The 11,991-nt window shown below is 42.3% G+C and overlaps 1 protein-coding gene across 2 annotated transcripts in view; it reads right to left on the reverse strand.

The window, feature by feature from the left end:
* Lars2 (leucyl-tRNA synthetase 2, mitochondrial) overlaps window positions 1-9,993 on the reverse strand; it is a 94,474-nt gene extending 84,481 nt beyond the window's left edge. The window contains exons 1-2 of one of the 2 annotated variants that reach the window (XM_028767337.1): window positions 9,847-9,993; window positions 3,881-4,129 (exon numbers count right to left, since the gene is read on the reverse strand). In XM_028767337.1, the coding sequence (XP_028623170.1) occupies window positions 3,881-4,111 (231 nt within the window). In that variant the 5' untranslated portion in view covers window positions 4,112-4,129; window positions 9,847-9,993. Of the gene's footprint in view, window positions 1-3,880; window positions 4,130-9,846 lie in introns of those variants that run through there. The other variant, XM_028767338.1, reaches the window with a different exon arrangement.
* Between the last annotated feature and the right edge of the window lie 1,998 nt (window positions 9,994-11,991).

Genomic DNA, 11,991 nt, shown 5'->3' on the forward strand with positions numbered 1-11,991 from the left:
CCAAGTGCTGGGATTAAAGGCGTGCGCCACCACCGCCCGGCTTCTTGCCAAGTTCTTAAATTTCATCGAAGGTTTGAAATCTTTAACAAAACCACAAACAATGGCTAACGACCACCACCCCCCATCCCCCCAAAATGCAAAACACAACTTTTCTTTGTTTTGTCTGTCCTCTAGAAATGACCAGGGTAAGTAGGTGAGTAATACCACCTGCAGAAAGGAAAACTTTTTAAAGTTTTTCTCAGAATCTGGAGAATACAAAAACAGAGCATCTTCTGTACTCGGTGACAATGATTTAAATAAGCAGAGTGGCAGGTAGGGAGGGAGAGATCTCAGGAGTGAGGAGGTCCTGAGGCAGGGGCTGCGCTGATTTTAAGAAGACTAGGTTAGGCTGGTGGCTTAGCTCCATGATACAGTACTTGCCTAGCTTGTGGAAGCTCATGGGCTTTACCCCTGGCATTGGGGGAAAGAAAAGGTGAGTGACAGAAAATCCTTTCTCCTGTGAACAAGTTCTTATAAAAGGAACGACAGCTATTTTCTACTGGGTGCAAAAATAAAACTGTCTCCTTTACTGAACCCTTTCTCCTACCTGCAATAGAGTAGACCCCCACAGCTTTTCTCTGGGAATTTTTAGGGCTACAGAAAAAAAAAACTGTAATCATGTTCTTTGGGAGCTAGGAAAGAAACAAAAATCCTTGACATATACATTTGTAGGTTTGTGGGGTTTTGTTTTTAGTTTTTTGAGGGTTTTTTGTTTTTGTTTTTTGTTTTGTTGTTGTTGCGGGGGTTTTTTTGTTTGTTTGTTTGTTTGCTTTCTGAGACTGGATCTTGCTTCATAGCCCAGGCTAGCCTCAGGCCTCCTGAGTGCTGGGACTTCAGGCCTGCACCACACCTGGCCTATTTCTAGTTTTTGGCTTTCAAGTAATTATATAAAACAATTTTCTTCTATTATAATCACCCTGTCTTCTTGTACTATTTATTATATCATATTAACAACCTTGTCCAAGCATTTTCTACACATGGCTTCCTCAGTAGCCTCTCCTTTTTTGTATGCTTGTTCAATGAAGAGTAAATTAATGACAACATCAGATAATCACAGACTAGCACAGCTGACCTCCAGCCCTGAGTTCACAGAGACACACAGAAAAGCAATGCTAGTCTTCGATATTCATGATCATTTTTGTTTTTGCAGAAATACATTCAGCCTACTGCCTTGTGCTTTTCTGTGTGAATTAAGTCATTTTCCTCTGTGACAATGAAATGAGTTACTTCATCTGGAGGTGGAACGAAAAGAAATGACAGGCGTTTGTGTTATAATTGAGTAGGAATCTGCCTGAAAGGGAAATTTTCATAATTACATAAAAGTGCAGGAATTCAAGCCTTTAAGAGAAAGTACAAATGCCAGCGACGGGAAGAGGGTGATTGTTAAAAGTTGGCTTCCTATGTCCATCAGACTGTGACTTAGAACACAACTTCTGCGTCTCTGGGGATTGCTCTCTGAAGCTGTAACAGAATCCACACAGGCAGCTCCTCTAGTTCTGACCCTCACTTAGCAATAGGCTGTGAGGATTCAGACAAATCCTCACGCCTTCCCAGGCTCAGTCTATTCTCCGTTGGTGACTGATGCAGGGAGTTTTCAGAGACCAGGGGCTCTCAGAGGGTTGGGCTGGATCCCAGCTTCTAACTCTCTAGGTAAGAGTAATGCCTGCTCTCAAAGCTGTTACAATATTAAATAACTCAACCAATGGAAATGGTGCCCAGTACATGATTAAATGCTCACTAAATGGAAGTTTTGGGTTTTTTTGTTTTGGGTTTTTATTGTTTTTTTTGAGACAGGGTTTCTCTGTGTAGTTCTGGCTGTCCTGGAACTCACTCAGTAGACCAGGCTGGCCTCGAACTCAGAAATCCGCCTGTCTCTGCATCCCAAGTGCTGGGATTAAAGGCGTGCGCCACCACCGCCTGGCTGTTGTTTGTTTTTTGTTTATTGTTTTTTTTGATGGTGGTTTGATGATGGTGGCAAGACACCTGGCTTATAAAGACTCACTGGGATGGACTTCAAACATGCTTAATATCAATGTGAGGCGAAAGCTTCACATATACCAGTGTTCAGTCAGGTTCCCAGTCCCTGGTTAAATAGCACATGATTTTATCTTCTGTCTGTCTGTCTGTCTGTCTCTATCTCTATCTATCTATCTATCTATCTATCTATCTATCTATCTATCTATCTGACACTTCAGTTTAGAAGTCTTCAGTTTGAAAATTGTCTTAGTTAGGGTTTTACTGCTGTGAACAGATACTATGACTAATGCAAGTCTTATAAAGGACAACATATATTTAGGGCTGGTTTACAGGTTCAGAGGGTCAGTCAGTCCATTATCATCAAGGTGGGAGCATGGCAGGATCCAGGCAGGCATGGTGCAGGCAGAACTCTGAGTTCTACATCTTCATCTGAAGGCTGCTAGTGGAAGACTGACTTCCAGGCAGCCAGGAGGAGGGTCTTAAAGCCCACACCCATAGTGACACACCTACTCCAACAAGGCTACACCTCCCAAATAGTGCCACTCCCTAACCCAAGCATATATAAACCATCCTTTGATGTTTCAAAACAAACCTGTAAGATAAACAGTGTAAGGAACTGAAAACCATGGGGTTTACATGAAAGGCCAAATTTTCCTTGTAAATCTCTCAGCTTTCTTTTTCAGTGTTCATTTATTTATATGATACCATATCTCTCTTAATTACAGATCTTCTTTCTAAACAATGCCAAAACACTTTGCAGCTGAATATAAACAGCTCCCACTCTCAGAAGGAATGGGTGTGACTCCAATAAGAGTCAGGAGACAAGAAAAGGCAATTCCAATACAGGGTCAGCTAGCTGCAGGGACACTTAGCCCCACCTAAGGAGTTCCACAAATGTCTTTACTATTCCATTGCTGCTATTTCAAAGGGAAAGTCAGTTAATACAAAAGTCTTCTAGTTTTGCTCTGATCCAATTATAACAGGAGTAGAGAAATTTCCCAAGAAATCAACGGTAGCCAAATGCATCATAAAACTGCTTTAGGGTAGAGGACTGGGACCAGAAGCCAAGATCCACTGATCGACTGAGATTCTGAAGGCTGGACCCCAACTTCAGATCACATCACAGAACATGCTGGCTGCCCACCTCAGACCTTGATGCTCAAGTGGCCAAGTCCACAGCAGAAGGGTCAGATACCACCTCACACAACCTCCTGACAGATCCATAGGCCTCTCCAGTAACCTCACCTCTTACCAGTTAGATCCATGGGTTCCATTCCACCATACTAGAGTCAACAAGGACCCAGCACTGTTAGTATTTCTGTTTTGTTGCATTTCCCCTAATCAACGCTATTCCAGAATATCTACTATTACAATATTAACATGGACACATCTACCACACTGGAGAGTTTCTTGTGCTCTAACCTTATGTCACCTCCTTTGCTTCTCTCAACAATCCTCCTGGGAACCAAGTGAGTGCTATTATCATCCTCCATTTTAGGTAAGAAAAGCAAAGCACGGAGACAGCCTAGAGTCCAAGTCCTTAGCTTCCCTCCTCTACTGATGTGGCTTGGAAGTGTAATGTCCCCACAGGACCATGCGTTTGCACACTTGGTCCCCGGCTGGTGGCGCCATTCGGGAAGGTTGTGGAAGCTTTAGGGGGTAGAGTTTTGCTGATGTTGAGGTTCTAGAGCCCAGCCCCATTTCCAGTCCCCTCTCTGTTTCCTAACTACAGATGCAATGTGACCAACCACCTCACATTCCTGACAGTCTGCCACGTGACATGCCGTGATGGACTGTATCCCCTCTTCCTCCTTTAGAGTGCTGCTTGTCAGGCGTTGGGCATCTGCCCTCTTGGAGTACTCACATCTTCCTCTGAGATTCTGGATGCCTGCTCCTTTATCTGTTGGTGCCACCACTTCTCCACATCCTTCCTTGTCTGCAGTGTGTACTCCTTCGTCCACTTCCCGGTGGCACTGTAGATACTTCTGGAACACCCTGGAATTAGTCTTTCCCAGAGGATGACAGGTGTCCCACTAACTAGCTGCCTTTTCAGAGGCGAGACATAAAAACTCAGCCTCTGACAAGCTGATGCCATTCTTCAGGAGGGAAGACCCTAGAAAAGAGGGCAAAGGAAAATGATATGCACCACCCAGAACCCCTCAAGATTGGTTTTTCTGATTGACACAGCTCAGTATTTACTGTCCGTTCACATGATTTCTCTTCTCCTTTTGGTAATTATTTCCTAACAGAACATTTTAGAAGTTCTATTGAATTAGATACAAACTTTTTTATTAGAAAATATAAAGGTAGGCTGGAGAGATGGTTCAGCAGTTAAGAGCACTGACTACTCTTTTAGAGGTCCTGAGTTCAATTTCCAGTAACCACATGGTGACTCACAACCATCTGTAATGGAATCTGATGCTCTCTTCTGGTGCATCTGAAGACAACAACAGTGTACTCACATATATAAAATAAATAAATCTTTACAAATAAAAAAGAAATAAAGAAAAAGAAAACATAAAGGTAATCCATGCCCCAAACACCAAATATACAAAACACTCACAGAAAAAAGAAGGGCACCAAAAGGTCGGTTACCACACACCCTTCCAGCAGCACAGGAGGCAATGGAATCCCTCCTTCCAGTTTGTCTAGCATATCAACTGCTGTCTCTCTAAACTCCAGAAGAACTCTAAGCACATCTTGGCTTAGCTGTGTGCTCTAATGCCACAAAAAGGATCTGAACACAGGTCTCCCAGAAGAACCAGAAATTCTAAACAAAATTAACATTTCATATATATATATATGAGGAAACTATGTATTCACTTGTTTCTTCATCTGTCAAATATTTATTGAATGACATTAGGTCCACACACCCTCCCAAGCACTACAGACATAGCAAAGGAGTCCTAGGCTAGGTCTGTAAGACACACAGCATATGCCCACCATGTGCAAAGCCCTGGATTCTATCCCTAGTAAAGAAAATTAAAGGCAAAGTGGCCTCTTTCACAGCAACTATATACACACAGAGAAGCAGGTAAGACACAGATGAACCTATGACATAACATGCATTGGGTCTGTTATAGAACTCTTTGGATTACAACACTGTGTATGAATCCAGCAGAATAACCACCTGGAATTCAAATCTTAATTCAGATATTTCCCTGGTTTTCTCCTCAGATAAATGGCAGAAATAGCCGTGATGAAGAATTTCTCTGCTTTATCCCTTTTAAGGGGCTGAGGTGAGATTTCATCAAACATTTAGAATGTGGTACTAAATAAACACCCTAAACGTTCTGCCTCATTGCATAACAGCAGTGGTGAGGTAAAAAGACAAGAGAGACATAAGAAAACCTGGCATTCTAAACTGGTATTAATCATCTGATTCTCTCAAAATCTTTTCCATATCAAATGGGGTTTGGCGATGTTACTTCTATGAAGGCAATGGACCAAAGGTTGTCGGGAGGGTTACTACAGGCTCTAAAGGAGTGCACGCTCACAGAACATGGAACTGTGGCACTTGCTGCCACAAGTTGACCCGCACAAGTTCTTGGCATACCAAGTCCCGTTATTCTTAACATCTCTTACTCTTTTAGGACTAGAATAAGTGACAGACTGGGAGGGAGAGAAATTCCCCTATCATTTGAGTTTGGATATTTTAAAGTAGGTCAATATGGCTATATAGGAATTAGAGTGAACTACACAAAGCTGGCTATTAGCAATTCTATACGGACAACTTTATTATATTATTATATAAGGAAGGCAATTGCATTTCTTTTTAGGACTTAGACTTGTATATTATTAGAACTATCTACGGGTCAGGAATTTTATAGTTTTCTTACTAAGTAAACATTCTGAAACCACGAAAAGCCAAAGACTATTTGCAGAAGGCACCTAGACAGATATTTGACATTTCTTTCCTAGATGGCACATAAGGAGAGTATGCTGGACTATTCTGTTTCATAAATAAAGAGTAATAGGAAAATAAAATACAAATTGACGTGAACTTCTCTTGGGACTTGTTCCCCATCATGATGAGTAGAGTGCCAATGAGCACTCATCATCAGGAGCAATGTGAGTGCATACTAACACTCGCTGCTGGTTGGACAAGACGCTTTACATTACCCCAGGCTCTGCAATGACTTCTCTTTTGCTTAAACCAATGAACTAAAAACATTAAAATAGATCTAAATACACAAGAATTTAAAGCTCATGATGAACGCTGGTAAAGGCTCCTGCTACAAAACCTCACAACCCAAGTCTGATCCCTAAGACGCACATGGTGGAGAGGACCAACTCCTAAACAGTGTGTCCACTGGCCTTCGTATGTGGGCACGGCACACGTGCCCTCAAACAAATAAATAATGCAGTTAAAGTTTATAAGGAAAAACACATGCAGATTAGAAAGTAACAGGAAACTGTCTCTGTGGCTTAGGCGGCTCAGTGGGCAGAGGGCTTGCTATGTAAACATGAAGATTTACATTCAGATCCCCAGCACCCATGTAAAAAGCCCACACATACAGTAGCACACGTGTTTGTATCCCCAGCATGGGGGGAGGGGGTGACTTGTGGGAACAAGAAGATCCCTGGGGCTTGCTGACCAGCCAAGTTAGCCAATGACTGAGCTTCATTTTCAGTGAGAGACCCTGTCGCAGAAACTAATGCAGAGATAAAAGACTTCTAACACTGGGGGCTGGAGAGATGGCTCATTTTTACAAGAGTACTACAGCTCCTACAGAGCACTCACAGGGCAGCTCAAACAATCTATACCTCCAGTTTAAGAGATTTGATGTCTCCTGACCTCCAAGGGTTTCTGCACACATATGATACAGACCTACACTCAGGCACATACAAATACATATAAAATTAATTAAATAATATACATAAAATTCAATAAATATAATTTTTAAACACCAAACACTGGCCTCTGGGCTCCACATGTATGTACTTGTGTATACATATATGTACACCCAAATAAAAATAACAGTATATCACTATATAGCCCAGGATTGGCCTCTAGTTCTCTATTCTTTTGCCTCAGCCTCCTCAGAGCTGGAATTACATGTGCACCACCACAGCCAGCCCTGAAAGTCACCAATTGTTCAATGTATTTGGGAAAAATTTAAATTAGAACTCCAACACAAACCATAAGCTGGCATAACTCCCACAGTTTTGGAGGGATGTGACAATGTGAGACAGGGCTTCACCTAGCTCAGGCTAGCTTTGAACTAGCCTTGCAGACAGGGAGGACCTTGAACTTCTGATCTCCCTGCTTCTGTCTATCAAATGTTATGCTTACAGGCACCACACACCATCAAACTTAGCTAATAAGAATTTTTTTAAGTACCACAATAATCAATCTTACTCCAAAACCATAAAATATCTGTATACCAAAAATGTCTAAGTTGGTGGGGTGAAACATGCTGGTAATCTCAGCACTAAGGAGGCTGTGACAAGACTATCTTAAGTCCAAGGTCAGCCTGAGCTACACAGGTACACCTCGAGACCCTGTCTTAGAAAAGAAAGAAAAAATGTGAACAAATTTCTAAAGAGTAAACAATTTGCTGAAGGAAATTATTTGTCCCAAACTACAATGACAAATGTCTATACAACTCCATAAAGAGTTCACATATGAGGAAAGAACCCCCAAAACATGTTTAAAATATGCAAAGGTACAGGCATGGAAGTACAACTCAGTGGTAGAGTACTTGCTTAGCAAGTCGAAAGCCCTGGATTCAACCAGAAAAGGGGGGTTGGTGCCCCAAGGGGAAATAAGACAGAGGATAAAAGCTAAGAAACATGAAAAAAATCAACTTTACAACTAATCAAAGAAATAAAAACAATTAAATATCTTGCTTATAGTCTTAATGAAAATAATTATGTGTATATACTATTGGTAGATACGTATTGAGAACACCTCTCTGAAGCAATTTGACAATGTATATGTATGTCAGGGGAGTTAAGAAACTGTGATGTCTCACACCTGGAATGCCAGTAGCTTGGGAGGCTGAGGTAGGAGGACTGTCAAGAGTTCCAGTACAACCTGGGCTACCATGAGTTGTAGGGAAGCTTGGGCTATATTAGTAAGACTCTGTCCTTAAACAAACAAACAAGGGTCAGGAAAGATGGCACAGCAGTTAAGAGCACATACTGCTCTTGCACAGAATCCGCATTTGGTTCCCAGCACTCACAGTGGATGACTCATAACTGCCTATGATTCTAGCTTCAGGGCAAAGGTGCCTCTGGCACACGTGGGCACCCACACTTTCATGAATGTGTGTGACACACACACATATACACACATAAAATTAAAATTAAGTCTTAAAACAAAAACAGATTTGTTAAGAAAATCCAAGGACTAGGTATATAAAACAGATGTCCAGCATATCTCTGGGTTCAATCCCCAGCACCAAAAACAAACTAAAACAAATAAATACTGTGAATGTGGGGGCTGGGGATATAGCTTAGTGGTAGAGTAATTCCCTGACACTGAGGTCATTGGTTCCACCCTGAGCAATACAAGAAACATAAACCCTATACCCTTAGGCATAGGTCCAAGATCACCCCCGGACTCTCTCCACTAGGGGAATATACTAAGAACAAATAGGCTGTGCTCATGCCTATGAATTTACAGAACTTTCAGATTTCAACCATCTTCTGTCCTTTTACTTCCTAGGCACAGCTCTGGGCCATTTCACGTTCCTCTCCGTGGAAGCCCTAATAAGTATTGCCTCTTCTTGGCTTCAAAAGCAGCCATTTTAGCAAAGGGTGGTGTGGATACACTGAACGGAAAAGACGTGACTAACATTTACAGTTACAATTGGCTTGGACCCTTTCTTCCTTAGCTCTGGGTCATCATATTTCTTTACTTGCTGGAGTGTTGTCTCCTCCGCCTCTTTCCAAAGCATCCCCCACCAGTATCGTCTTTCCAGTTAGCCTCACTTTACATGAGGCTTAAGGTTAAAGTACTTAAGAATATGAGGGATCTGAGAAATGGACCCAAAATGATGATCATAAACAGAGACACTAAGGCAATACTAGGAAAAGGGTGAAGAACAAGAACATTAGGGAGAAGTACACAAAGGCATCCATGTATTCCCAAAAGAATATCCAAGAAATCTAATTAGAGGCAGGAGGATTAGGCCAGCTTCATAAAACCCTGTTTCAAAAAAAAAAAAAGAAAAAGAAAAAAGTCAAACAAGGGGGAAGGAAGAAAACCAAAGTAGGTCAGGCACAGTGGTGGCCTAATCCCTGATCCCAACACTCAGTTCAGAAGGCTGACCATGAGGACTAATAAGTTCAGGATCAGCCTGGTCTACATAGCAAGAACCGGTCTCAAAAAACAAAACGAGTAAGTAAACACACACCTCACCCCAACAAATACGTCTTATAAAAGCACAAATGTCAACAAACACGTCCTGTAAAACACAAATGTTAAAAACCACATGCTACTTCTAATTCCCTGCAGGGTCTCAGGGAAGTTATTTCGAATCTGGAACTCCACCTTCTCTGTAAGCTGTGTGCCTGTCAGATCCAGACGACTTCTGAATACCTGCAGGTCCTAATTAATACTGTGGGTCCCCCAAAGATGTACTATTGATGGTCATTTTCTGGGTCCAAACCCCAACCCCAGAGCGAAGATCCAGGCACTCGGGGCAGACAAGTAGTACAGGAGAATTCAAATACAAAGCCATGTGAAGAAATGCGTTCTCCGAGCAAGAGTCCGGAGCAGTCAACAGAGTCCATGGCTGAAAAAGCCTATAGAATAAAATCTCGGAGCTTTTCCCAGTTTGGAAAACTGCAAGGTCCCGGGACTCCCGGGCCTGTCCGCACCTTCAACTCCTGGGGCTAAGCGGGGCCTGTCTCTCGTCCTCCTAAGCCCCAGTAGGGACTTTCTGTGCACAGGCTCTGGCCAGTTGCTCCCTTCTACCTCGTTCCCCAAGCGTTACACGAACAACACCAGGCCAGTCACCATGGGCGCCGCCATGTTGGCAAAACAACAACTTTATCGGAAGCGGAGGCCGCGGACACAGACAGGAGAGGCGGAGCCAAGGAGGAAAGGCAAGGTGCCTGAGCGACGGCGCTGACTCCGCCCCTAGACTGTTCTCGCCCGGGGCTGGCCCCGCCCAGGCCTCGCTTTCTATACCAGCTCTCCAGACTTGAACAAATTCTACTTCCCTGGAAGTCATGGTCTTACAATTAGAACAGAAACGGGAAATGCTAAAGGATGAAGATGATAGGTGGTAAAAAGAGCTCTGGGGTGGTTCAAGGCCAGGGTTTGAATCTCAGTGACGCAGAAGCTGCCTACTGGGCTGGTTTGTCCGACTTTTTGATCCGTTATGGGCCTAATGAGGGTTGAAGCACTTTTCGTCTACCATATCGGATGATCTTCTAACCCCAGGAGGAGAATTGCCTAGCCCAGAGTAGATAGAGTAGGAACAGAATGTACTGACAGCTAGGAAAGCAAGCTGTCTGACCACCTTCCTTATATGGGGTTAATGTGCCCCATCGCCCTGCATACACCGCAGCAAGTGCTTCTTCTTGCCTGTAATAAATCAAGGAATTTCAAAGGAACAATGGTGTAATTACACTCTTTTTTTTTTTTAAGGAAGAATCTTTAAGGACACATGGGAGACGTCCAGAATATTGAGATTTGCTAATAGTGCAAAATGGTTGATATCCAGTACAGCAAAAAACAATGTCTGAGTGCCATCTTTTCCTACAGGGCTGAAATCAACTGCACCTTCACAGACAGTCCAGCCAGCCACTGATATTCTCCATCCTAGTTTCTGTCCTTACACAGGTCAGTGCGGTCCATAAGGAGACCAGCAGGGGTGTACACTCCTACAAAATGAAACTTCATTCTGAGTACCACCCAGGCAACATAGAAAGCTTTTGTCCATTTCCAAGACTTTAAAACAAAACAAAAACAAACAAACAAAATAAAACAGTTTCCTGATAGTTTAAAGCTCAAGACACCGCGTTGTTCTAGACCAGCATTAAACCTCACCTGGAAACCAGTTCTGTGACACTATTGCCCTGGCATATTTTGCACTAGTGCAGTGAAAACTGCAGTAGCTTCCCACCCCTACCCCTCAGAAGTACCCTCCTTCAATTCCAATCGACTCTCCCCACTCTCTCTCCCTCCACACAACCCCCTCCCATCCTCACCCACCCCCAATCCTCCCATAAAATCTATCCTACATCTCCGTTCCAGGTAGGTTCCTCTGTCTCCCCGGACCCCTCCTTTTTATATAACCTATAGATTGTTTCTATAGATTGTAGCCTGATTATCATTTACTTAATGGCCAAGATTCCCTTATAAGTAAAAAATATATCAAATTTATCTTTCAGATTATGGGTTACATCACTCGGGGTGATTTTTTTTTTCTAGTTCCATCCATTTGCCTGCAAATTTCATGGTGTCATTTTTTTAACAGCAAAGTAATACTCCATTGTGAAAATGCACCACATTTTCTTTATCCATTCTTCTGTTGAGGGACATATGGGTTGTTTCCAGTTTCTGGCTATTATGAATAAAACAACGAGCATGGTTGGGTTTTATAACAGATTATACACATGGATATATTTGCATTTTTCTATGTGCAGATATCCAGTTTGACCAGAATCATTTGTTGAAGATGCTATCTTTTTTCCATTGTGTATTTCTGGCTTATTTATCAAAAATCAGGTGTCCATAAGTGTATGAATTTATGTCTGGATCTTCCATTTGATTCCATTGATCTATATGTCTGTTTATATGCCATGAAATTGAGAATGGTGGGACATCCAGTTTTTTTATTGTTCAGAATTGTCTTAGCTATACTGGCTTTTTGTTTGTTTGTTTTTCTATATGAGTTTGAGAATTGTCCTTTCAATGTCTGTAAAGAATTGTGTTGGAATTTGATAGGGATTGCATTGAATCTGTAGATTTCTTTTGGTAGGATGGCCATTTTTATTATGTTAGTCCTACCAATC

The sequence above is a fragment of the Grammomys surdaster genome, unplaced genomic scaffold (assembly GCF_004785775.1).
Source record: "Grammomys surdaster isolate TR1022 unplaced genomic scaffold, NIH_TR_1.0 172, whole genome shotgun sequence".
In the NCBI taxonomy this organism is placed as follows: Eukaryota; Metazoa; Chordata; class Mammalia; order Rodentia; family Muridae; genus Grammomys; species Grammomys surdaster.